The sequence below is a fragment of the Mustela nivalis genome, assembly GCF_964662115.1.
Source record: "Mustela nivalis genome assembly, chromosome: X".
In the NCBI taxonomy this organism is placed as follows: domain Eukaryota; kingdom Metazoa; phylum Chordata; class Mammalia; order Carnivora; family Mustelidae; genus Mustela; species Mustela nivalis.
In genome coordinates this window covers 2,335,447-2,363,143 of record NC_139040.1, presented here as the reverse complement: position 1 = coordinate 2,363,143, position 27,697 = coordinate 2,335,447, and the positions used below count along the sequence as shown (strand labels likewise).

Genomic DNA, 27,697 nt, shown 5'->3' with positions numbered 1-27,697 from the left:
GGGAGAGCAAAGGAAAAGACAAATTTGGCCAAATGTAGGATAGTGAAGGTAGGGAATTCGTATGAGACAAGGTTTCTCCCTAGAAGGTACTAACAAGCTCCAATTTATTTTCTTTGATCTGTTGCATCTTATTTCACTTTTACCTTTGCAGGAACTATAACTTACCATATCAGTGTCTGACACAGGGCCAAAACTGGTCACATAGATGTCAGTCTTCACTTCAGTCACTGCATCTAGGCCAAGGAAAGTAGAAAAGCAGAGTGTCATGAAAGTCAATTCCCTTAACTCAAAGAAAGTCCAGTGCAGTACTCCAAATGACAGCTAACTTGCTACATCTGAAAAAGTATACCTGACAGAGTGATAGGAAAACCTCTCAAAAACTTCTCACCTATGCTATTTGTTCAGAGAACATGCTAGGTACAGGTACAAAGTTTACCCTTTAGGTATCATTGAGAATAACAACAGAATCCCCAAACTCTAAAGATTAAGAGCCCTGAGAGATCTCTGATATTCATATGTGCTGGAATTTCACACCAGGATTATCCTTACCTGTGGTAGGTTCTAATATCCAACTTTAATACTTCCAGGAACACAGAATGATTGCCCTCCCATTCCCCTGCCCACTTAACATAGGGAGAGGCCCTGTGACTATTTTTGGTTGTGGAATGAAGTTATATGTGTCCCTTTCTAGCTGGAACAATTAATGTCCAATGTAAGACCCTTCCTGCCATGGTCATCATAGAAACATGTCATAATAGAGCTATCATAAGATTGAAACATCCTGGAATGATGAGCCAACACATGAAGGACAACTGCTTGAAAGTTGCCTGGCTCCACAACAGACTGCATGAATGAGAAAAATATTTTCACTGGGTTAAGTGACTGAGAGTTGAAGTTGACTGATATCACTTGACACATTCTCTTTGCATTAATTTTTCCTTATTGTATTATCCCCACCTTACACAAAAGGTCCTCTATAGCAGTGACCCTGTTTTGTTATCCCTATATTCTCAGTACATTGAAAAGGAGCCTGTTACTCAGGTGATACTCACTGAATAATTTTTGTATGGATGGACGAATCTCATCATATATTTGCCAAGTTGGAAACTGATACCCAGAGAGTTAAGTTATTTCATTGCTAAGTTTTTCTCTTTTCCTGTTTCAGTCAACACTATTTATCCCAGTGTAGATCAGACTAACCCAAACACTCCACCATTCCTCAAATAAAACACAAGAAAGTCTATAACAGCCTAGCAAATACTTCATCTACTTCATCATTATATTAAATTCAAATAAATCCCATTTCAGTCCAGAACACCAAACCCCAGAAGAGTACACCAGTAGCGCAGCCAATATCAATAAGGCCACATAAGTTTTGATTTATATTTGGGGCGCCTGGGTGGCTCAGTGGGTTAAAGCCTCTGCCTTTGGCTGGGGTCATGATCCCTGGGTCCTGGGATTGAGCCCCGCGTCAGGCTCTCTGCTCTGCAGGGAGCCTGCTTCCCTTCCTCTCTCTCTGCCTGCCTCTCTGCCTGCTTGTGATCTCTGTCTGTCAAATAAATAAATAAAATCTTTTTTAAAAAGTTTTGATTTATACTTATATACATCTATATATCTACAAAATTACATTTTCATAGTAATAATAATCAGCACTATAGTCAATTCATCAAAATACACCTTACTTGCAGACTTAATCAGCAAATAACATGTCTTTGAAACTAGAGATATGTTTCATTTATTTTTAAAGATTTATTTACCTATTTTTGAATAAGAGAGAGAGAGTACACATGAGAAGTGGATGGGACAAAGGAGAGGGAGAGAGAATCCCAAGCAAACTCTACATGATTGTGGAGTCCCATGCAGAACCCAATGCAGAACCTGCCCTTGTAGGGCTCCCTTTTGCCAGGCTTGATCCTCTGGGGCTTAGTCTTGCAGAGCTCAGTCTCACAACCCTGAGATAACATCCTGAGTCAAAACCAAGAATCGGTTGCTTGACAGACTATGTCACCCTGGAGCCCTTAGAGCTGTGTTTTAAGTAGTTTTGTTTTTTATCTGGAGTATAGGCTTCTTTCAGAGCAATTTCTATACTTGAAGGAGAAGAGATAACACTTCAGGACCCAGAACATGCCTCCTGAAGACTTTTCCCTTCAGATACACTCCCAGGTTCACTGGCTTGAGAAGTATTGTCCTACCCTCAAGTACATAAAACAAATTTAAGTAAGTAATGGAAGAGACCATAATTACACTTGAATCCAGTATTATAGGCAGGGTGTAAGTACAGAACAACTTTCTAAACCAATATAATTGTAAAATTGTAAGATAGTTAAACAGACTAAAAACAGATTACCCAGACCACAGAAAAAGAAGGAGAAAGATACTGGTGGTAAAGTTAAATTATAGGAGATGACCCAGGGGAGAGTGGAGTCACTATAGGTAGAAAGGAAAATGGCTATAACAAAGAGTATTGGGCTAAGACGGCAAGGCTTAGATTCTGGATTTCTGTCCCTGACAATGATGGTATAGGACCATACAAATTCTGAATATTTTCTTTGTACTAACGAGGAACTCTGACTGTAAAGTCAAGCAAAAAAATCTGACTAAAAGTGACCAATGGTAGCAAGAAGCAAGCTGCCTGAGGAATGTAGGAGGTTTTATGGAAATTTGGTGCTCTCCCTCTCTCTCAACTATTCACTTTCACATAAAATGCACCCCTTGATTGCTAAGAAGAAAACAGTGTGGAGAAACTGCTTTCCCAATGAGTTAGGGGTCACCCCAGGCTTCAGAAATTTCCCTGACTTTGCAGAAGGGAAGGAAAGATGGGAAGTTTGGTCCAGTTAGGGTGTAAATTAAGGGGAGGGAGAGTAAAGAAGGAGAGAAGAAAGAAAGAGAAGAGGATATAATTAGAAAAGGACTGAAGGAAAAAGCAAGAAATGATAAATGGGTAAAGTACAAATAAACAAAAGTCACCCAGAAATCTAAGGATCAGAGATAGAAGAGAGTGTCCACTCACCACTCTAGCTTCTCTGTGTGAAAGAATTAGAAATTTGCTTTCATTTAACTCAATGAAAAGATCAATGAGTTAGACTAGAGCTGGTGAGGGCTACAATTCATAGTCTAAGCCCTGTTCACAGTCTTCTCAGAAGAGACAAATGTGAAACATAAATTAATGGATAAATAAGAGGGCCTCACCCCCCACTGTGTTTAATAATTGTTTTCAGATGTTTCTTGGTGTTTTATTTGATTTGGAGATCCAATTTCCTTCCAATGTTACCCTTTGAAACCAAAGGTGAACAGAATTGTTTTCCTTTTGCAATTTACAGTGATATTGGAAATGCTTGAAAGCTCCTGTCTTTACATGAACACACATGACCTTAGCCCTCAGTTGTACTCCCACTGGTGGGGAACTCATCAACCAGTCCCCATGTCACTTCTGTTTACTTGATCTGAAAGAGTAAAATGATCACTGTGTTTACATTGATTATGTTGTTCATAACAAACTGTTTTCTAGTTTGACTTCAAAAATATTCCTGTGGCTCCTGGTGGTTCAGCGGGTTAAGCCTCTGCCTTCAGCTCAGGTCATGATCCCAGGGTTCTGAGATGGAGCCCCCACTGGGCTCTCTGCTCATCAAAGAGTCTGCCCCCTGCCTCACCTGCCTCTCTGCCTACTTGTGATCTCTGTCAAATAAATAAATAAAATCTTAAAAAAAAAAAAAAAGGTTCCCAAGAAATCATTAATTTTCTCCTTTGGGCAGAAACCAGAGTAGTAGGTTCCTCAACCCTCTAGCTGTTCCACCTTAGCACCCATATAAACATTGGTCTTGTGACACCTGCATGGTGGCTCAGTTGGTTAACCATCCAGCTCTTGATTTCAGCTCAGGTCGTGATCTCAGGGTCATGAGGTCAAGCCCCACATCAGGCTCCATGCTCAGTGCAAAGTCTGCTTGAGATTGTCTCTCTCCCTCTGCTCCTCTCCCTGCTCATGCTCTCTCTTTTTCTCTCAATTAAATAAATAAATTAAAAAAAAAAAAAGCAACACTGTTCTTAGCACTGCCCTTTGGACTCACGCAACATTTGCTTCTCAATCTTTTGAGATTCAAAGACCTTCAGAGATTGAAAGAAGGTGATAGTGGTATCCCTAAATTTGCTCTTCTTTTTCCTTTCCATACTAAATATCCTGACTTCCTTCAACTATGTCTCTTCTTCCTTTGACATGGGTTTAGGCATCCTCACTATCTCTCTCTCAGTCACTTTCCTCTGGCTCAAGTCTGATTTTTTTTTTTTTTTTTTATTTTTTTTTTTTTTTTTTTTTTACTGATACTGAAATATTTTATGGTGAAAGTTTGTCACAATTCCATTAGAGACAAGCTCATAAGATGAATGCTATGACCAAAAGCCAACTATAACTTCTTTTCTCATTTTAGGACAAAATGGACTCTTCAATTTTTTCTAATGACAATCCTCCTAAGAACAGTGTGGCTTTGAAGACTAGAGCCTTGGCTAGAAGAGCTAGAAGAACAAAACCTTAACATTTCTATTTTCTTACTTCCAGATCACGGTTTTTTGGGGGAACCGTGGTTTGGGGGGTTTTGGGAGAACAAGCATTTATTGCTGTACATACTTTTCATCTTGAAGATGGACTGGTCTGGTAGAAATTAGGTCACATGTGACTATCTTGGTTGGTTGGCCACATGAACTTAGGGAGTGGGCTACAGTGACTTATGAACAGGCTTTCACAGATCTGAGAGCTGGTGTGCTCTCTTCTTATGTTAATAGCCTTTCCATTAGTCTTTGATAACCTTTGGGGACTAAGATGCAGTGAGTCCTCAGTAACCCCACCCCCCTATAGTATTAATTATACATAAGCTCTCTAGAGGAGTAAGGGTGATTTAGAGGAGAAGAAATTACAAGAGTCTGTGTTAGCTCTAATCTAGTCTCTGCAATTGACCCATACCCTCTTTTGCAGACTGGGCAAGGCTCTCAGCTTTTGACATTTAATAGGTTAGATGTCTAGCACTGTGTTTATGCTGCACCATCTGTGTCAGGTACCTGGAATGTATTGCAAATATGTATTTTCCTTTTTTAAAAAATTAAGACTCAATTAGCAAAGGTATAGTATATCATTAGTTTTTGATATAATATTCAATGATTCATTAGTTGAACAAATATATAATTGAGGTAAAATTGGTATGTAACATTAGTTTCAGTTGTACAGCATAATAATCTGATATTTGTATACCCTACAAAGTGATCCCTATAAGTCTAGTTACCATCCATCACACTACAATTGACCCCCTTCACCGTTTTCTCCCACCCCACAATTCTTTTCCCCTCTGATAACCACCAATCTATTCTTTGTGTCTATGACTATTTTTTGTATTATTTGTTCATTTTTTTCTAGGCTATTTTCTTCCTTTTTTTATTATTATGTTCAATTAGCCAACATGTAGTATATCATTAGTTTTTGATGTTGTGTTCAACAATTGATTAGTTGTATGTAATACCCAGTGCTCATCACAACACGTGCCCTCCTTTATAGCCATCACCAGGCTACCCCATTCCTCCACCCCTCTCCCTTCTATAACCCTGAGTTTGTTTCCCAGAGTCCAGAGTCTCTCGTGGTTTGTCTTGCTTTGTGATCTCTTCTTATTCAGTTTTCCCTCCCTTCCCCTGTGGTCCTCCATGCTATTCCTTATGTTACCCATATGAGTGAAACCATAGGATAATTATTCATTTGTTTTATTTTGTTTTAGATCCCACATATAGGTGAAATCATATGGTATTTTTCTCTGTCTGCCTTATTTCACTTAGCATAATACCCTTTACCATTTTCACAAATGGCAAAATTTCCTTCTTTCATTTCCTTCTTCCTTTCATTTCCTCATTTCATTTCCTTCTTTCATTAAACATATAATCATTTTTATCCATTCATCTACCAATGAACACAAGTTGTTTCTATATCTTGTCTATTCTAAATAATACTTCAGTGAACACAAGGGTGCATATATATTTTTGAATTAGTATTTTCATTTTCATCAGATAAATATCCAGAAGTGTAATAGTTGGATTATAAGGCAGATATACTTAATGTTTTGAGGAACTTTCAAAATGTTTTACATTGTGGCTGTGCCAATTTACATTTTTACCAACAGTGTAACAGTGTACAAGAATTCCCTTTTCTCTACATCCTAACATTATTATTTTTCTTTTTAATAACAGTGATTCCAACAGGTGTGAGGTGATATCTCATTGTAGTTTGAATTTTTATTTCCCTGGTAACTAGAAACATTGAACATTTTTTCATGTGCCTATTAGCCATCTGTATGTCTTCTTCTCAAAGTGTCTGTTAAATTTCTCTGCCCATTCTTCAATTGGTTTATAGGTTTCTTTTGCTATTGAGTTGAATTCTTTATGTATCTTGGATATTAACTCCTTATCAAATATATGACTTGTAAATATTTTCTCCCATTCAGTAGACTGCCTTTTCATTTCATTGATGGTTTTCTTTGCTTTTCAGAAGCTTTTTAGTTTGATGTAGTCCCACTACTCTATTTTTGCTTTTATTGCCTTTGCTTTGGCCTCAGATCCAAAAATCCAGTGCAGACTGACTTCTAGGAGTTTACCATCTGTTTTTTTCTAGGAGTTTTATGGTTTCAGATCTTATATTCAAGTCATTAATCTATTTTGAATTGATTTTTGTGTATGGTGTTAGATAGTGGTCAAATTTTATTCTTTTGCATTTGACTATCCAGTCTTCACAACATCACTAATTGAAGAGATTATCTTTTCCCCAGTGTATATTTTTGCTTCCTTTGTTGTAAACTAATTGACAATATAGGGATAGATTCATTTCTGGACTCTCTATACTATTCCATTAATCTACCATTAATCTACATGTCTGTTTTTATGCCAATATAATACTATTTTGGTTATTATAGATTTGTAGTATAGTTGGATATCTGGGAACATGGTACCCTCAGCTTTATTCTTTCTCAAAATTGTTTTGACTATTTGGGGTCTTCCATGATTCTATACAAATTTTAGGATTTTTTTTTTGTTCTAGTTACGTGAAAAATGTTTTTGCTGTTTTGATACAGATTATATTAAATCCGTAGGTTCCTTTGGGTAATATGGACATTTAAAAATATTAATTATTCTAATCCATGAGCACAGATTATCTTTCCACTTATTTCTGTCATCTTTAATATCTTTCATCAAGTGTACAAGTTCATTGGTTAAATTTATTACTAGGTGTCTTATTCTTTTTATGCAATTGTAAATGACATTGTTTTCTTGATTTTCTCTTTCAGGTGGTTTGTTATTAGTATATGGAAACACAACAGGAGGCAAGTTGGCAGAAGAGTAGAGGACCTCGTTTCATCTGGTCTCTTGAATTTAGCTAGATAACTACTAGATCATTCTGAACGTCGATGATTTCAATCTGAGATATAAGAAAAGAATTGATGGAATTCTATAAATAGAAAAGTGACTAATTTTTGCAATGTAGGAGGTGAGGAGAAGTGAATCTGTGGCGATATTAAAAAGATAAACAGACACTTCTCCAATGAAGACATACAAATGGCTATCAGACACATGAAAATATGTTCATCTTCACTAGCCATCAGGGAGATTCAAATTAAAACCACATTGAGATACCACCTTACACCAGTCAGAATGGCCAAAAGTAGCAAGACAGGAAACAATGTGTATTGGAGAGGATGTGGAGAAAGGGGAACCCTCTTACACTGTTGGTAGGAATGCAAGTTGGTACAGCCACTTTGGAGAACAGTGTGGAGATTCCTTAAGAAATTAAAAATAGAGATTCCCTATGACCCTGCAATGGCACTATTAGGTATTTACCCCCAAGATACAGATGTAGTGAAAAGAAGGGCCACCTGTACCCCAATGTTTATAGCAGCAGTGGCCACGGTTGCCAAACTGTGGAAAGAACCAAGATGCCCTTCAACGGACGAATGGATAAGGAAGATGTGGTCCATATACACTATGGAGTATTATGCCTCCAACAGAAACGATGAATACCCAACTTTTGTATCAACATGGATGGGACTGGAAGAGATTATACTGAGTGAAATATGTCAAGCAGAGAGAGTCAATTATCTTATGGTTTCACTTATTTGTGGGGCATAACAAATAACATGGAGGACATATGGAGATGGAGAGGAGAAGGGAGTTGAGGGAAATTGGAAGGGGAGATGAACCATGAGAGACTATGGACTCTGAAAACAATCTGAGGGTTTTGAAGGGGCGGGGGGTGGGAGGTTGTGGGAGCCAGGTGGTGGGTATTATGGAGGGCACGTATTGCATGGAGCACTGGGTGTGGTGCATAAACAATGAATTGTGTTACTTTGAAAAGAAATATATAAAAAAAAATGGTGGGGTGGGGTGGGAGCCTCTGTAAGCTGGCTACCAGAAAGTGATACAGCCCTGGAGTGCAAAATCAGAATCCTTAGGAATCTGATCCTGTGAGAGATGCATGCAAAACAGGGCATAATCCTAGGTGGGACAGTGTTGTCTCAGGAGACCCAGGGCACAGAATGAATGGGGATGCCTGAGCCAGCAGAGTTGCCAAGCACTGGAGTGGGAAAACCAGTTATGTTCAACAAGCCCCAGAAGGGACTATCAACTTGGTTCAGCATAAAGAGAACTGCAAGATGACTGGATGACTGCTTTCCAAGCCAAGGCCCTAAAGAGTGACCCTTCATCTTCCCCTGGGAGGATTGGTGTGGATGCATACCACAGGAGTCTGTAGAGTTTGGCACACAATAAAGTGAAGACTGCTTCTACCTGAGGGTTTACTGAAGAGAGGAGACCATGATCTTTCAGACTCAGGATGGGAGATTGGGTCATGGCCATTTTAATTTTCATCCTCTAAAGTAATACAGAAAGTCTAAGGGAAAAAAAAGCCACATAGAGCAACCAGAAGCACCTTACACTGAGCCCAGCCCCCTGGCAAGGGGTGGTACAACTCCACCCAGGCAAAGACACTGAGAATCAGCACAACAGGCCCCTCCCCTAGAAGACCAACAGGAACAACAGGCAAACACCAAGTTTATGGAGCACACAGAACTGCAAAACTCCAGTGCTAAGGGAAAATAGTATATAAAATTCAAGGTTTATTCTCATTATAACTTTATCTTTCAGTTTAAAAACTTCCATACAAGATGGGATTGGGAGGGAGACAAACCATAAGTGACTCTTAATCTCACAAAACAAACTGAGGGTTGCTGGGGGGAGGGGGTTTGGGAGAAGGGGGTGGGATTATGGACATTGGGGAGGGTATGTGCTTTGGTGAGTGCTGTGAAGTGTGTAAACCTGGTGATTCACAGACCTGTACCCCTGGGGATAAAAATATATGTTTATAAAAAATAAAAAATTTAAAAAATAAAAAATAAATAAATAAAAACTTCCATTTCATTTTTCTTTTTTTTTCTTTTTCAACTACTTTCTTATTTTATCAACTCTTTGTCTTTAAGTCTTTTTTAACTTTAATTTTTACATTTTCATTTTATAGATATTCATTTTTGGCTTCCTTTTACATATTCAAATTTTTTTTCTATATATAAGTTTTGCTTTCGTTCCAACCCAGAATTTAGTGTCTTCTAAAAAACAGACCAAAATATACCCAGGACCAAGTGGATCACCATGTTTTGTCCACCTGGGAGATTATATTTTCTCTCCCCTTCTTTTGTTCCTGAACCCTTTGGATTTGTTTAGTGTGTATTTCACTTGTGTCATGGTTGAGACTTTATTTTGTTCTCTCGTTCATCCTCTCTTCTCTGGGCAAAATGACTAGAAGGATGAACTCACAACAAAATGAAGAACCAGAGTTAATAATCTCTGTCACAAATCTAATTGATATGGATATAAAGAAAATGTCAGGGGACGCCTGGATGGTTCAGTTGGTTAAGCGGCTGCCTTCAGTTCAGATCATGATCCCAGGGTCCTGGGATGGAATCCTGAATCTAGCTCCCGTATTGGTGGGGAGTTTGTTTCTCCCTCTCCCTCCACCTGTCACTCTGCCTACTTGCATTTCCTATCTCTCTTTCAAATAAATAAAATCTTGAAAAAAAATAATAAAATTTAAAAAAAGAAAATGTCAGATATGGCATTCAGGATAACAATTACAAAGTTACTAACTGGGCTTGGAAAAAAAAAGCATAAAAGACACTAGAGAATCTCTTAGTGGAGAAATAAAATCTAATCAGGCTGAAAGTAAAAATGTTTTAACTAAGATGTAGTCTAAATTAAAAACCAACAGCTAGGATAAATGACACAGAAGAGAGTCCTGTCATAGAAGAAATTGATGGAAATGAAGGAAGCTGAGGAAAAGAGAGAAAAACTACTAATGAACCATGAGGGGAGGCTTTGAGAAATCAGTGATACCATAAAACAAAACAATATTAAAATTACTGTGGTCTTCAAGCTCTTTTACAAAGCTGTCATCATCAAGACAGCATGGTACTGGCACAAAAACAGACACATAGATCAATGGAACAGAATAGAGAGCCCAGAAATAGACCCTCAACTCTATGGTCAACTAATCTTCAACAAAGCAGGAAAGAATGTCCAATGGTAAAAAGACAGCCTCTTCAATAAATGGTGTTGGGAAAATTGGACAGCCACATGCAGAAAAATGAAATTGGACCATTTCCTTACACCACACACAAAAATAGACTCAAAATGGATGAAAGACCTCAATGTGAGAAAGGAATCCATCAAAATCCTTGAGGAGAACACAGGCAGCAACCTCTTCGACCTCAGCCGCAGCAACATCTTCCTAGGAACATCGCCATAGGCAAGGGAAGCAAGGGCAAAAATGAACTATTGGGATTTCATCAAGATCAAAAGCTTTTGCACAGCAAAGGAAACAGTTAACAAAACCAAAAGACAACTGAGAGAATTGGAGAAGATATTTGCAAACTACATATCAGATAAAGGACTAGTGTCCAAAATCTGTAAAGAACTTAGCAAACTCAACACCCAAAGATCAAAGAATCCAATAAAGAAATGGGCAGAGGACATGAACAGATATTTTTGCAAAGAAGATATCCAGATGGCCAACAGACACATGAAAAAGTGCTCCATATCACTCGGCATCAGGAAAATACAAATCAAAACCACAATGAGATATCACCTCACAACAGTCAGAATGGCTAAAATTAAAAGTCAGGAAATGACAGATGCTGGTGAGGATGCGGAGAAAGGGGAATCCTCCTACACTGTTGGTGGGAATGCAAGCTGGTGCAACCACTCTGGAAAACAGCCTGGAGGTTCCTCAAAATGTTGAAAATAGAACTACCCTATGACCCAGCAATTGCACTATTGGGTATTTACCCTAAAGATACAAACGTAGTGATCCAAAGCGGCCCGTGCACCCGAATGTTTATAGCAGCAATGTCCACAATATCCAAACTATGGAAAGAACCTAAATGTCCATCAACAGATGAATGGATCAAGAAGATGTGGTATATATACACAATGGAATACTATGCAGCCATCAAAAGAAATGAAATCTTGCCATTTGCGACAACATGGATGGAACTAGAGCAAATCATGCTTAGCGAAATAAGTCAAGCAGAGAAAGACAACTATCATATGATCTCCCTGATATGAGGAAGTGGTGATGCACATGGAGGCTTAAGTGGGTAGGAGAAGAATAAAAGAAACAAGATGGGATTGGGAGGGAGACAAACCATAAGTGACTCTTAATCTCACAAAACAAACTGAGGGTTGCTGGGGAGAGGGGGTTTGGGAGAAGAGGGTGGTATTATGGACATTGGGGAGGGTATGTGCTTTGGTGAGTGCTGTGAAGTGTGTAAACCTGGTGATTCACAGACCTGTACCCCTGGGGATAAAAATATATGTTTATAAAAAATTTAAAAAAAATTTTTAAAAAAAGAACCAAAGGACTCACAAAATAAAAGGATTATAAAGGATGACACCATATACCTAAAAGGTGGTGGTGAGAGGAGTAAGAATAGGTCAAACTTAAGTGAAAATCAACATAATATAAAAATCTATATACAGAGGATATTATATACCAATCTTTTTTTTTTCTTAAAGATTTTATTTATTTGACAGAGAGAGATCACAAGTAGGCAGAGAGGCAGACAGAGAGAGAGAGAGGAGGAAGCAGGCTCCCTGCTAAGCACAGAGCCCGATGTGGGACTCGATCCCAGGACCCTGAGATCATGACCTGAGCCGAAGGCAGCGACTTAACCCACTGAGCCACCCAGGCGCCCCTATACCAATCTAATAATAACAACAAATTAAAAACCAGTAACAGATATGTGAAAACAAAAGAAAAAGGAATCCAGGTATATCACTAAAGAAAACAAACTTATAGTGGGAGAAGAGAGCAAGGGAGCAAAGTAACAGAGAGCATCTGCCTTTGACTCAGGTCATAATTTGGGGGTCATGGGATCGAGCCCCACAATAGGCTAACTGCTCAGTGGGGATTCAGCTTCTCTGTCTCCCCCTGCTCATGCTCTAGTTCCCTCTTTCTAACTTGTTCATTCTCTCTCTCTCCCCCTAATAAATAAAATCTTTTAAAAAACACCAAAATGGCAATAAATACACACCTATCAATAATTACTTTGAATTTAAATGGATTATGTGCTCCAATCAAAAGACACAGAATAACAGAATGGGTTAAAAAGAAAAGACCCATCGATATGCAGTCTATGAGAGACTCATTTTAGACCTAAAGTCACATGCAGATTGAAAATGAAGGGATAAAGTAACAATTATCATGCAAATGTAAGTGAAAAGAAAGCCAGGGTAGCATTCTTATATCAGACCACAATGACTTTAAAACAAAGACTGTAACAGATGACAAAGAAAGACACTATATAATCATTTAAGGGGACAATCAACAAGAAGACTTAACAATTGTAAATATTTATGCACCCAACATAGGAGCATCCAAATACACAAGACAGTTAATAACAAATTTAAAACAAACTAATCCATAGTAATACAATAATAGCAGAAGATTTTAACACCCCATTTACATCAATGGACAGATCATCTAAACAGAAAATAAAAAAGAAACCATGGCCCTTAATGACACATGGTACCAGATGAATTTAATAGATATGTTCAGTACATTTTATCCTAAAACAGCAGAATGCACATTGTTTTCAAGTGCACATGCAACGTTCTCCAGAATAGATCATATATTAAGTCACAAAGCAAGTCTCAACAATTTCAATAAGATCAGTTATACCACGCATCATTCTGACTAAAACACAATGAAACTAGAACTCAACCAAAAGAAAAAAATTGGAAAGAGCACAAATACATAGAAGTTAAAAAGAAACATGCTACTAAACAATGAATGGGTCAACCAAGAAATCAAAAAGGAAATTAAAAAATACCTGGAGACAAATTAAAATGAAAACACAATGGAGCAAAAACAGTTGTAAGAGGGAAATTTATAGCAGTAAAGGCCTACCTGAAGAAGTAAGAAAAATCTCAAATAAACAACTCAAGCTTACACTTAAAGGAGCTAGAATAAGAACAGAAAAATCTCAAAATCAGCAGAAAGAATGAAATGATAACAATTAGAGAAAAAATAAATGATATAGAAATTAAAATTCCATAGAACAAATCAATGAAAACCAGAGCTAGTTTTTTGAAAAAGATCAACAAAATTGATAAACCTCTATCCAGAATCATCAAAGCAAATGAGAGAACTCAAATGAACAAATTCAGATATTAAAGAGGAGAAATAAGAACAAACACCACAGAAATACAAAGAATTGTAAGTGAATATTATGAAACAATTATATGTTAACAAATTGCACAACCTAGAAGAAATGGACAAATTTCTAGAACCACAATCTTCTGACACTGAATCATAAAGAAATTGAAAATCTGGAAAGACTGATTACTAGTAATAAAGTTGAATTGATAATTTAAAAATTACAAAAAATAAAAGCCCAGGACTGGCTGGATTCATAGATAAATTTTACCAAACATTTAAATAAGAGTTAATACCTATTTTTCCCAAACTTTTCCAAAAATAGAAGAGGAAAGAAAACTTCCAAACTCATTCTATGAGGCCAGCATGCCTCTGATAAAAAAAAAAAAAAAGGCAGATAAATAGATAACAAAAAAGAGAATTACAGACCAATATATCTGATGAACATGGATGCAAAAATCCTCAACAAAGTATTACTAAACCAAATCCAATAATACATTAAAAAAAATCATTCACCACAATCGAGTGGGATTTATTCCTGGAGCAAAAGGGTGATTCAATATTTACAGATCAATGAATGTGACATATCACATCATTAAGAGAAAGGATAAAAATTATATGACTATTCAACAGATACAGGAAAAGCATTTCATAAAGTACGACATCCATTCATAATAAAAACCCTCAACAAAGTAGGTTTAGAGGGAACATACCTCAACATAAAAAAGACCTTATATAAAAAACCTGCTGCCAACATCATCCTCAATGGGGAAAAACTAAGAGCTTTTTCCCTAAGGTCAGGGATGTCCACCCTCACTACATTTATTCAGTAAAGTACAGGAAGTCCTAAACACAGCAATCTGACAACAAAAACAAAAGAAAGTCATGTCTTCTATCCATTTCTTGACTGGATTATTTGTTTTGGGGGGGTTTGAGTTCGAGACGTTCTTTATAGATTTTTGATACCAGCCCTTTATCTGTAATGTCATTTGCAAATATCTTCTCCCATTCTGTGGGTTGCCTCTTAGTTTTGTTAATTGTTCCCTTTGCTGTGCAGAACTTTTTTCTTGATGAAGTCCCAGAAGTTCATTTTTGCTTTTGTTTCCCTTGCCTTTAGAGGCATGTCTTGAAAGAAGTCACTGTGGCCAATGTCCAAGAGGTTACTGCCTATGTTCTCCTCTGGGATTGTGGATTCCTGTCTCACATTTAGGTCTTTCATCCATTTTGAGTTTATCTTTGTGTATGGTGTAAGAGAATGGCCCATTTTCATTCTTCTGCATGTGGCTGTCTAGTTTTTCCAGCACGATTTATTGAAGATACTTTTATTTTCATTGGATAGTCTTTCCTGCTTTGTTGAAGATAGGTTGACCACAGAGTTAAGGGTCCATATCTGGGCTCTCTGTTCTGTTCCTTTAATCTATATGTCTGTTTCTGTGCCAATAACATGCTGTTTTGATGATCACAGCTTTGTAATAGAGCTTGAAGCCAGGCATTGTGATATACCCAGCTTTGGTTTTCTTTTTCAACATTCCCCTGGCAATTCAGGGTCTTTTCTGGTTCCATACAAATTTTAGGATTATTTGTTCCAGCTCTGTGAAAAATGTCAATGGTATTTTGATAGGAATTACGTTGAAAGTGTAGATTGCTATGGAAAGCATAAACATTTTCACAATGTTTCTCCTTCCAAACCATGAACACAATGTTTTTCCATCTCTCTGTGTCTTCCTCAATTTCTTTCATTAGTGTTCTGTAGTTTCTAGAGACATGAACAGACACTTCTCCAAAGAAGACATTAAAAAATCACTAACAGACACATGAAAAAATGCTCCACATCTCTAGCCATCAGGGAAATACAAATCAAAACCACAGTAAGATACCAACTCACACCAGTCAGAAGGGCTAAAATCAACACATCAGGAAACAACAGATGTTGACAAGGTTATGGATAAAGGGGAACCCTCCTATACTGGGAATGCAAGTTGGTGCAGCCAGTCTAGAAAACAGTATGGAAGTTCCTCAAGAAGTTGAAAACTGAGGTACCCTACAAACCAGCAATCACACTCTTGGGTATTTACCATAATGATATACATGTGGTGATCTAAAGGGGCACGTGCACCTGAATGTTTATAGCAGCAATGTCCACAATAACCAAACTATGGAAAGAACCTAGATGTCTATTAACAGATGAATGAATAAATGGAATACTATGCAGTCATCAAAAGAAATGAAATCTTGTCATTTGCAATGACATGGATAGAACTAGAGAGTATTATGCTGAGCAAAATAAGTCAAGTAGAGAAAGACAGTTACCACATGATCTCTCTGATATGAGGAATTTGAGAGGTAGGGTGTGGGGTTGTGAGGGCTAAGGAAGGAAAAAATTGAAACAACATAGGATAGGGAGTGAGACAAACCATAAGAGACTCTTAATCTCACAAAACAAACTGAGGGCTGCTGGGGGGGTGGGAAGATAGGGATAAGGTGGCTAGGTTATGGCCATGGTGAATGCTATGAAACGTGTATGCCTGATGATTCACAGACCTGTACCCCTGGGCCAAATAATACATTAAATGCTAATTTTTAAAAAACACACAATGAGATACCACCAGTTAGAATGGCAATATTTAACAGGACAGGAAACAACAAGTGTTGGTGAGTCTGTGGAAAAAGGAGAACCCTCTTACACTATTGGTAGGAATGCTCACTGGCATAGCCACTCTGGAAATGGTATGGACATTCCTCAAGATGTTAAAAATAGAGCTACCCTACCACCCAGCAATTACACTACTAGGTGTAATAGTGTAATGTATGTAAGACATAGATGTAGTGAAAAGAAGGGGTACCTGCACTCCAATGTTCATAGCAACAAGGTCCACAATAGCCAAACTGTGGAAGGAGCCAAGATGCCCTTCAACAGGTGAATAGATAAAGAAGATGTGGTTCATATACACAATGGAATATTACTCAGCCATCACAAAGGATGAATACCCACCATTTGCATCAACATGGATGCTAAATGACATAAGTCAAGGTAAGAAAGAAACCCAGAAATGAACCCAGAAACATATAGCCAATTAATCTTTGACAAAGGAGATAGGAATATCCAATGGGAAAAAGTCTCTTCACAAATGGTGCTGGGAAAACTGGATAACAACATACAAAGGAATGAAATTGGGCCACTTTATTACACCATACACAAAAATCAAACTCAAATGGATTAAGGGTCTAAATGTGAGACCTGAAACCATAAAAATCCTAGAAAAGAACACAGACAGTAATTTCTCTGATGTCAGGTATAACAACATCTTCCTAGATACATCTCCCTAGGTAAGGAAAACAAAATAAAAAATACAAACTATATGTATATTTATATGTGTGTGTATATATAATATTCACACATCAACCAAATACAGAAAATCTATGTAAACCTTGTCTATTAATCTGTAATATAGTATAGAGCTTTACTTTATCACACTTTGAAAAAATAAATTACTCAGAAATTATAAAATAAATAAATAAATTCCTGGGACTGCATCAAGACAAAAAGCTTCTGGACAGTGAAGGAAAGACTCAACAAACCTAAAAGGCAACTACTGAATGAGAAAAGACATTTGCAAATGATATAACCAATAAATGGTTAATATCCAAAATGTATGAAATTCTTATAAAACTCAACACCCATAAAACAAATAATCCAATTTAAAGATGGGCTGGACACGAACAGACATTTCTCCCAAGAAGACATCTAGATAGCCAACAGATGCATGAAAAGATGCTCAGCATCACTTATCATCAGGGAAACGCAAATCAAAACTACAATGAGATATCACTTTGTAACTCTCAGAATTGTTAAAATAAAAAACTCAAGAAACAAGTGTTGGCCAAGATGTAGAGAAAGAGGAACTCTCTGTACATTGTTAATGTAAATGCAAACTGGTACAGCCACTGTGGAAGACAGTATGGAGTTTCTCAAAACATTAAAAATAGAAGTACCCAATGATCCAGTAACCACATTAGTGGGTATTTACCCAAAGAACACAAAATAACTAATTCAAATGTATATGTGAACTCCTATGTTTATAGCAACATTATTTACAGCAGCCAAACTATGGAAACAGTCCAAGTGTCCATCTGTTGACAAATGGATAAGGAAGATGTGGTATATATATATACACAATGCAATATTATTCAGCTATAAAAATGAATGAAATCTTATTTGCACATATCAGATAAAGGGCTAGTATTCAAAATCTATAAAAAAAAACTTATCAAACAACACCCAAAGAACAAATAATCCCATCAAGAAATGGGCAGAGGACATGAACAGACATTCCTGTAAAGAAGACATCCAAACGGCCAGGAGACACATGAGAAAGTGCTGAACATCACTTTGCATCAAGGAAATACAAATCAAATGAGATACCACCTCACACTAGTAAGAAGGGCTAAAATTAAGTCAGAAAACGACTTTCACTGCAAGGATGCAGAAAAAGGGGAACCCTCCTACACTGTTGGTGGGAACGCAAGCTGCTGCAGCCACTCTGGAAAACAGTATGGACAGTATGGACATTCCTCAAAAAGTAGAAAATAGAGCTACTTTACAACCCAGCATTTGCACTACTGGGTATTTACCCTAAAGATACAAATGTAGTGATCTGAAGGGGCACATTCACCCCAGTGTTTATAGCAGCAATGTCCACAATAGCCAAACTATGGGAAGAGCCTTGCTGTCCATCAACAGATGGATTCATAAAGAAGATGTGAGATATATATATATATATATATATATATATATATATATATAATCAAAAAACCTGAAATCTTGCCTTTTGTAATGACATGAATGGAACTAGAGGGTGTTATGCTGAGTAAAATAAGTCAATCAGAGACAGACAATTATCATATGATCTCAAGTGATATGAGAAATTTGAGAAACAAGACAGAGGATCATAGGGAAAGGGAGGGAAAAATGAAACAAGATGAAACCAGAGAGGGAGGCAAACCATAAGAGACTCTTAATCTCAGGAAACAAACAGGGTTGCTGGAGGGGAAGGGGGCAGTGAGGATGGGGTGGCTGTGTGATGGACACTGGGGAAGGTATGTGCTATGGTGAGTGCTGTGAATTGTGTAAGACTGATGAATCACAGACCTGTACCCCTGAAGCAAATAATATATGTTAATTAAAAATAAATTGTTTATTTAAAAAATGAATGAAATCTTGCCATTTGCAACAACATAAATAGAGCAAGGGAGCATAATGGTAAGCGAAATAAGTCAGTCAGAGAAAGATCAGTATCATATGATTTACTCATATGTAGAATTTAAGAAACAAAACAAATGAGAAAAGAAAAAAGAGAAAGAGAGACAAAAAAAGAAACATACTCTCAACTATAGAGAGTAAAATGATCATTCCCAGAATGGAGGGGATTGGGGGAATGGGTGAAATAGGTAATAGGGATTAAAGAGTACACTTATCATGACAAAAAAAAAAATAAATAAATAGATAAATAGATAAACAAAGGAAATATGAGAGAAATATCAGAAATTTAGGGACACTTATTTAATGCTTTAAAAATTCAATCACTAGAAGAAATATTTTTATATCCCATTTCTAAGAAAGGACCTATATACAGAATATATAAAGAAATTTTAAAATTTGGTAATAAGAAATCAAAACATCCAATAATTTTTACAAATGGTTTAAGCAGATATTTTACCAAAGAAAAAAGGCAGACAGAAAATACATGAAAAACTGTAATCAGAAAATGCAGTTTAGGGACACCTGAGTGGGTCAGTCAGTTAAACATATGACTTTAGCTCAGGTCATGATCCCAGGGTCCTGGGATCAAGTCTCACATTGTGCACTTTGCTCAGTGCATAGCCTGCTTCTTCTTCTGCCCCTCCCCTCTCATTCGTGCTCTCTCTCTTTAACAAATAAATAAATAAAGTTTTTTTTAAAAAAGAAAATGCAATTTATAACCACAATATGATACCATTAGCAGCCTGATCAAAGAGCTATAAGTTGTTTCAAAACTGGCAATATGAAGTGCTTGCAAGGATATAGAACTAGAATTATGATGCACTGTTGATAGGCATTTACAATGGTATGTCCATTTTGAAAAAGAAGTTAACAATTCCTAATAAAGTTAAGTGTACCTTTATTTTACAACTCAGCAATCCTACTCCTAGGTATTAACCCAAGATAAATATAAACTATGTCACATTAAAACTTTTATGTGAATGTTTAGAGAATCTTTATTCATAATCATTGAAAACTGCAAATATATCCCAAATATTTTTCCACTGCTGAATCTATAAACTTCAATAGGGTACTACTCAGAAAAAACAGGAAATATTACTAATAGATGCAACAAACATGGATGAATTTCAAATGGATTATCTAAGTGAAAGAAGCCAGACACAAAAGGCTACTACTGTATGCTTTCATTAATATGACCTTCTGGAAAGGGCAAAACTGTAGAAGCAAAAACCAGATCAGTGGGAGCCAGGGGCTGGTGGGGAGGGGAACGAATAACAACAAAGAGGCATAAGAGAATTTTTCCTTTTGATAGAACTGTTCTACTTATACCTGGGTTTTATTGGTAGTTATATAACTGTTTATTACAAAGAGTAAATTATACTGTACATAAATTACATATTAATTTTTTTAAATATAGAACTTAACTAAAATAAACAAAAAAAAGTAAGAAGAAGCAAAAGGACTTCCATTCAAAATAAGCCTCCAAAATTGAACCAAAAAGAAGTCGACAACCTGAATAGACCAATATCTAATAATGAGATTGAAGCAGTGATCAAAAACCTCCCAAAAAACAAGAGCCCAGGACCTGACGGATTCCCTGGGGAATTCTACCAAACTTTCAAAGAAGAAATAACACCTATACTCCTGAAGCTGTTTCAAAAAATTGAAGCAGAAGGAAAACTTCCAGACTCTTTCTATGAAGCCAGCATTACCCTGATCCCCAAACCAGGCAAAGACCCTACCAAAAAGGAGAATTTTAGACCAATATCACTGATGAATATGGATGCTAAGATTCTCAACAAGATCCTAGCAAACAGGATCCAACAGCACATTAAAAATATTATACACCATGACCAGGTGGGATTCATACCTGGGTTACAAGGATGGTTCAACATTCGCAAAACAATCAATGTGATAGAACAAATCAATAAGAGCAGAGAGAAGAACCACATGGTCTTCTCAATTGATGCAGAAAAAGCATTTAACAAAATCCAGCATCCATTCCTGATTAAAACGCTTCAAAGTATAGGGATAGAGGGAACAATCCTGAACCTCATCAAATCTATCTATGAAAGACTGACAGCAAATATCATCCTCAATGAGAAAAAGCTTGCAGCCTTCCCGTTGAGATCAGGAACAAGACAAGGATGCCCACTTTCACCACTCTTGTTCAACATAGTATTAGAAGTCCTAGCAACAGCAATCAGACAACAAAGAGAAATAAAAGGTATCCAAATTGGTAATGAAGAAACCAAACTCTCTCTCTTTGCAGATGACATGATTCTTTATATGGAAAATCCAAAAGATTCCACCCCCAAACAACTAGAACTCATACAGCAATTCAGCAATGTGGCAGGATACAAAGTCAATGTGCAGAAATCAGTCACTTTCTTATACACTAACAATGAAAATACAGAAAGGGAAATTAGAGAATCGATTCCATTTACTAGAGCACCAAGAACCATAAGATACCTGGGAATAAACCTAACCAAAGAGGTAAAGGATCTGTACTCGAGGAACTACAGAACACTCATGAAAGAAATTGAAGACACAAAAAGATGGAAGACCATTCCATGCTCTTGGATTGGAAGAATAAACATTGTTAAAATGTCTATACTGCCTAGAGCAATCTATACTTTTAATGCCATTCCGATCAAAATACCACCAGTATTCTTCAAAGAGCTGGAGCAAATAATCCTAAAATTTGTATGGAATCAGAAGAGACCCTGAATCGCTAAGGAAATGTTGAAAAACAAAAATAAAGCTGGGGGCATCACGTTACCTGATTTCAAGCTTTATTACAAAGCTGTGATCACCAAGACAGCATGGTACTGGCATAAAAACAGACACATAGACCAGTGGAACAGAGTATAGAGCCCAGATATGGACCCTCAACTCTATGGTCAATTAATCTTCAACAAAACAGGAAAAAATATACAGTGGAAAAAAGACAGTCTCTTCAATAAATGGTGCTGGGAAAACTGGGCAGCTATATGTAGAAGAATGAAACTCGACCATTCTCTTACACCATACACAAAGATAAACTGAAAATGGATAAAAGACCTCAATGTGAGACAGGAATTCATCAGACTCCTAGAGGAGAACATAGGCAGTAATCTCTTCGATATCAGCCACAGCAACTTCTTTCAAGATATGTCTCCAAAGGCAAAGGAAACAAGCGAAAATGAACTTTGGGGACTTCAACAAGATCAAAATCTTCTGCACAGCAAAGGAAACAGTCAAGAAAACAAAGAGGCAACCCACGGAATGGAAGAAGATATTTGCAAATGACAGTACAGACAAAAGGTTGATATCCAGGATCTATAATGAACTCCCCAAACTCAACACACACGAAACAGGCAAACATATCAAAAAATGGGCAGAAGATATGAACAGACACTTCTCCAATGAAGACATACAAATGGCTATCAGACACATGAAAAATTGTTCATCATCACTAGCCATCAGGGAGATTCAAATTAAAACCACATTGAGATATCACCTTACACCAGTTAGAATGGCCAAAATTAACAAAACAAGAAACAACATGTGTTGGAGAGGATGTGGAGAAAGGGGAACCCTCTTCCACTGTTGGTGGGAATGCAAATTGGTGCAGCCTCTTTGGAGAACAGTGTGGAGATTCCTCAAGAAATTAAAAATAGAGCTTCCCTATGACCCTGCAATTGCACTCCTGGGTAGTTACCCCAAGGATACAGATGTCGTGAAAAGAAGGGCCATCTTTACCCCAATGTTTATAGCAGCAATGGCCACGGTCGCAAAACTATGGAAAGAACCAAGATGCCCTTCAACGGATGAATGGATAAGGAAGATGTGGTTCATATACACTATGGAGTATTATGCCTCCATCAGAAAGGATGAATACCCAACTTTTGTAGCAGCATGGACGGGACTGGAAGAGATTATGCTGAGTGAAATAAGTCAAGCAGAGAGAGTCAATTATCATATGGTTTCACTTATTTGTGGAGCATAACAAATAGCATGGAGGACAAGGGGTGTTAGAGAGGAGAAGGGAGTTGGGTAAATTGGAAGGGGAGGTGAATCATGAGAGACTATGGACTCTGAAAAACAATCTGAGGAGTTTGAAGTGGCGGGGGGGTGGGAGGTTGGGGTACCAGGTGGTGGGTATTATAGACGGCATGGATTGCATGGAGCACTGGGTGTGGTGAAAAAATAATGAATACTGTTTTTCTGAAAATAAATAAATTGAAAAAATTTTTAAAAATAAGCCTACACATTAAAAAAATGAAACAGAATAGTACACACAGAAACTGTTCTATGAATATATGAAAACTTGATGGTGGGAAAGGCACTATATATGAGAAAAGCATGTGTGGCTGAAAGGCGTGCCAAGACTACAGGTTATTCATGTGTAAAAACTACATTCCTACCTACAACACACATAAACATTAGTTGCCAGGATGTTGGATAACTTAAATAAGAAATACAGTTCATGAAAAGTAATCTGAGTAGTCAATGACTATAAGACAACCAGTATCATTAGATAGTCAAGGAAATGCAAATTAAAAGGAAATAACATTTTATAAGTCTCACCCTGGCAAAAATTTAGAAGCATGACTATACAAAGTATTGGTAAGGAAGTGAAACAGAACTCTCATATGTTGCTAGAGGGAAGTGAAAATTAGCATCATTTTAGAGAGCAATTTAGTAATACGTGTTAAATCTGAGATGTGTATATACTATAACTGTTATTCCATTGATTATACAGAAACAACAGAACAACAGAAACCCTCACACATGTGTACAAAGAGGTCCAACAACCACATCCATTCAGTATTTTAAATGTGATTCTGTTTAGGCTTAATGGTAGTAATAGGTATCTTTCAGCAAATAGTACTATTTCCATTAGAAATAGGTATTCCTGGGACGCCTGGGTGGTGCAGTTGGTTGGGTGGCTGCCTTCGGCTCAGGTCATGATCCCAGTGTCCTGGGATCCGGTCCCCCGTCTGGCTCCTTGCTCGGCGGGGAACCTGCTTCTCCCTCTGCCTCTGCCTGCCATTCTGTCTGCCTGTGCTCGCTCTCTCCCCCACCCCCCGATAAATAAATAAAATCTTTAAAAAAAAATAGGTATTCCTCTGCAATCACTGTAGATTAATGTGCTGCAAGAAAGATGTTGTCTCTTTCATTTTGTCATGGAATAAATTAATGTGATAGGCCCATCTGAATTGAGCATAACCCAGGCTTTCTACCTAGAATCACACATCTTTTCTTCACAATTCAATATCAGTAGTTTTCCCCTCCATGTCTTTAGTAGAGTTTTCCTATTCCTTTGATGCCATTCTGAAGAATTCCATCTGCCAAATACATTGTATGCTAAGCTATCTTTTCTTAACCTTAGTGTTAAGCCAGAAAACTCTCATATTTTTTCTCTTATATCAGTATTAGCCAGAACATGCTCTCTTAAAATTTTCTTATGAGGAGCCATCTTCTATGTTGACATATACCTACACTGCTGTTACTTTTGCCTATTCCAGCATTGAAATAGCTAGGCCTTGTTTCAGTACCCTTTGTTAGAAAACATACCATGTCCCACAAAACCTTGGCATTCACAGATTGTAAGACTGGGACTATGAGGGTATTTTATTCACTCTTACTCTGCTTTAATCTTTTCCTAAAATGCAGAACCAATAGCCCTGAGATTGGGTCCTGGCTTTCCTATTTATTAAGTAACCTTAATAAATTTTAGTCTTAGTTTCCACCATTGTAAAATGAGTATATCAATACCTGCCCTCTTAATAAACCAGGGGGTGTATATATCTTTCTGAGTTAGTGTTTTCATTTTCTTCAGGTAAATACCCAGTAGTAAAATTACTGGTCTATATGGTATATAGACCATATATTTATTTTCTAATATTCTGAGGAAACTCCATATTGCTTTTCACAGGAGCTATATCAGTTTACATTCTCACCAACAGTGCACAAGGGTTCAACAGGGTTCAATAGCAATAAAACAAAGATTTTCTTTAACTTGTTCTCACAGTTCCAGTGTGAAAAGTTAGATAATAAATTAGATAAACAAAGTTAGATAAAAAATGCTGGGTGTGAAAGAAGTACTTTAAAATTATAAAGTGGTACTCATAGTGTAGGGTCTTAAGTAGAGTGGGTGAGATAAAATCCATGATACACTAAACCTTGTCTCTGCTCCCCACGTGATCTAATGCTGGCTCCCTAGTAAACATTACTGATAGTTATCCTCATTAGGAGTTAAGGGGATGACTAAAGAAAACAATAATGTTGAAAGGCTGCTGTTATTTGTCATTTGATGTCTACATTTATTCTTGGTCTTGGATCTTCTGGCTACAGGTTATGGAAGACTTATACCTCTCTATTTCAATTTGGGCTTCTGCTGACAACATCATTTTGTTCCCATGCTTTGTTCCCATCACTTTGTTCCCATAGGCCAGCAGGCCAGCTCTGTCTATTATCCTATTGCTAAGGATTCTCGACCAGTATACCAGTAAAAGATGGTTAAGAGATTTGAAAACAGAAATTGCTTCCTGATTTTCCTTACCTCTCAATTGCCCATTCTCATTATGAATGTGACTAAGCAGTAGTTTTAACATATTAGGCTCAAATTCCTGCAATGAAATATACACTTTCACTTCTTAGCACAGGAGTTGTCCATTAATCTACATTGCAATTTATGACCCAGGGTTAAGTACACTTCAACACCCCTGATAGGTGGCTCCACGCTTAATAGGCAGGTAACTCTACTTCTTCTAACACTCTTTTTTTCTTTCCTTCTTTTAAGAGGCTTTTCTATTCACTAAAAATGTAACTGTAGAAAAAGAAATTAGATAATCAATTCCATTGACAATAGCACTAAAAAACATAAGACACCTCATGAAAAAAACCTAACCAGGCAACGGATCTATATTCTGGAAACTACAGAACACTTATGAAAGAAATTGAAAAAATAAGATGCAAAAACATTCCATACTTGTAGATCTGAAGAATAAACATTGTGAAAATGTCTAAGCTGCCCAGAGCAATCTACACATTCAATGCAATCCCTATCAAAACACTATCAACATTTTTCACAGTTGGAACAAATAATCCTAAAATTTGCATGGAACTAGAAAAGACCCCAAATCACCAAGGAAATGTTGAAAAATAAAAACAAAGGTGGGGGCATCATGTTTTGCTTTTTAGATTCAACATATAAGTGAAGTTATATGGTATTTGTTTTACTCTGTTTGACTTATTTCATTTAGCATAGTACCATCTGAGTCTATCCATGTTGTTGCAAAAGGAAATATATCATTTCACTGGCTGAGTAATATTCTATTATGTATAAGTATGTGTATATGAAAATGTATCACATTTTCTTGAATCCATTTATCTATGGATGGAAACAGGAATTACTTATATATCTTGGCTATTGTAATATTGCTGTAATAAATAAGGGCTACATATATCTTTTTGAATTATTACTTGTCTTTTTGATTCTAGTTACTCTGACAGGAGTAAGATAATGTCTCACTGTGGTTGTGATTTATGCTTCCCTGATGATTAGTGATGCTGAGCATCTTTTAATGTGTCTCCTCACTATCTGCATGTCTTCTTTGTAAAAATGTTTATTCAGTTCCTCCACCCATTTAAAAAAATTTTTAATTTAAATTCAATTTACTTAACACACACTGTATTAATAGACTCAGAGGTAGAATTTAGTGATTTATTAGTTGCATACAACACTCAGTGCTCATTAATTCAAGGGCACTCCTTAATGCCCATCACTCAATTACTCCATAGCTCCACCCACCTCAGCAACCCTCAGTTTGTTTCCTATAGTTAAGAGACTCTTATGATTTGCTAACCTCTATGTTTGCATCTTATTTTATTTTTCTCTCATTTCTATGTTCATCTGTTTTGTTACTTAAATTTCACAATGAAATCATATAGTATTTGTCTTTCTCTGGCTAATTTACTTTGTTCAGCATAATACCCTCTAGTTCCATCCATGTCATTGCAAATGGCAAGATTTCATTCTTTTTGATGACTGAGTAATATTCCTGTGTATGCATGTGCATGTGCATGTGTGTGTGTGTGTGTGTGTGTACATATACTATATATATATAAACCCCATCTTCTTTATCCATTCATCTAATGATGGACATATATCTAGGCTTTCCATAGGTTAGCTATTGTGGACACTGCTGCTATAAACATGAGGATGCACATGCCCCTTCAAATTAATGTATTTGTATCCTTTGAATAAATACCTAGTACTGCAATTTCTGGGTCTTAGGGCAGTTCTATCTTTAACCTCCATACTGTTTTCCAGAGTGGCTGTGCCAATTTGAATTCCCATGAAATTTCTCCACATCCTAGCCAACATCTGTTGTTTTCTGAGTTGTTAATTTTAGCCATTCTGAACAGTGTGAGGTGGTACCTCATGCTTTTGATTTCTGTTACCCTGATGCTGAGTGATACTGAGAATTTTTTCATGTGTCTCTTGGCCATTTGTATGTCTTCTTGGGGAAACATCTGTTCATGTCTTCTGTCCATTTATTGACTGGATTTTTTGTTTCTTGGGTACTGAGTTTGATAACTTTATAGATTATGAATACTAGCTCTTTATCTGTTATGTCACATTGTTAATATCTTATTCCATCCTGTAGGTTGCCTTTTAGTTTTGTTAACTCTTTCCTTTGCTGTGCAAAAGCTTTTTATCC

At 36.9% G+C, this 27,697-nt stretch overlaps 1 protein-coding gene and 1 long non-coding RNA gene across 4 annotated transcripts in view; one reads left to right on the top strand and one right to left on the bottom strand.

Annotated features, from left to right (window-relative positions):
• LOC309856038 overlaps positions 1 to 27,697 on the top strand; it is a 1,055,650-nt gene that overhangs the window by 50,039 nt on the left and 977,914 nt on the right. The gene's annotated exons all lie outside the window — the stretch shown is intronic.
• Positions 1 to 27,697, bottom strand: part of GABRA3 (gamma-aminobutyric acid type A receptor subunit alpha3) — a 387,573-nt gene that overhangs the window by 152,570 nt on the left and 207,306 nt on the right. For all 3 annotated transcript variants that reach the window (XM_082716626.1, XM_082716628.1, XM_082716627.1), the window contains exon 4: positions 166 to 233. In XM_082716626.1, the coding sequence (XP_082572752.1) occupies positions 166 to 233 (68 nt within the window). The remainder of the gene's footprint in view (positions 1 to 165; positions 234 to 27,697) is intronic.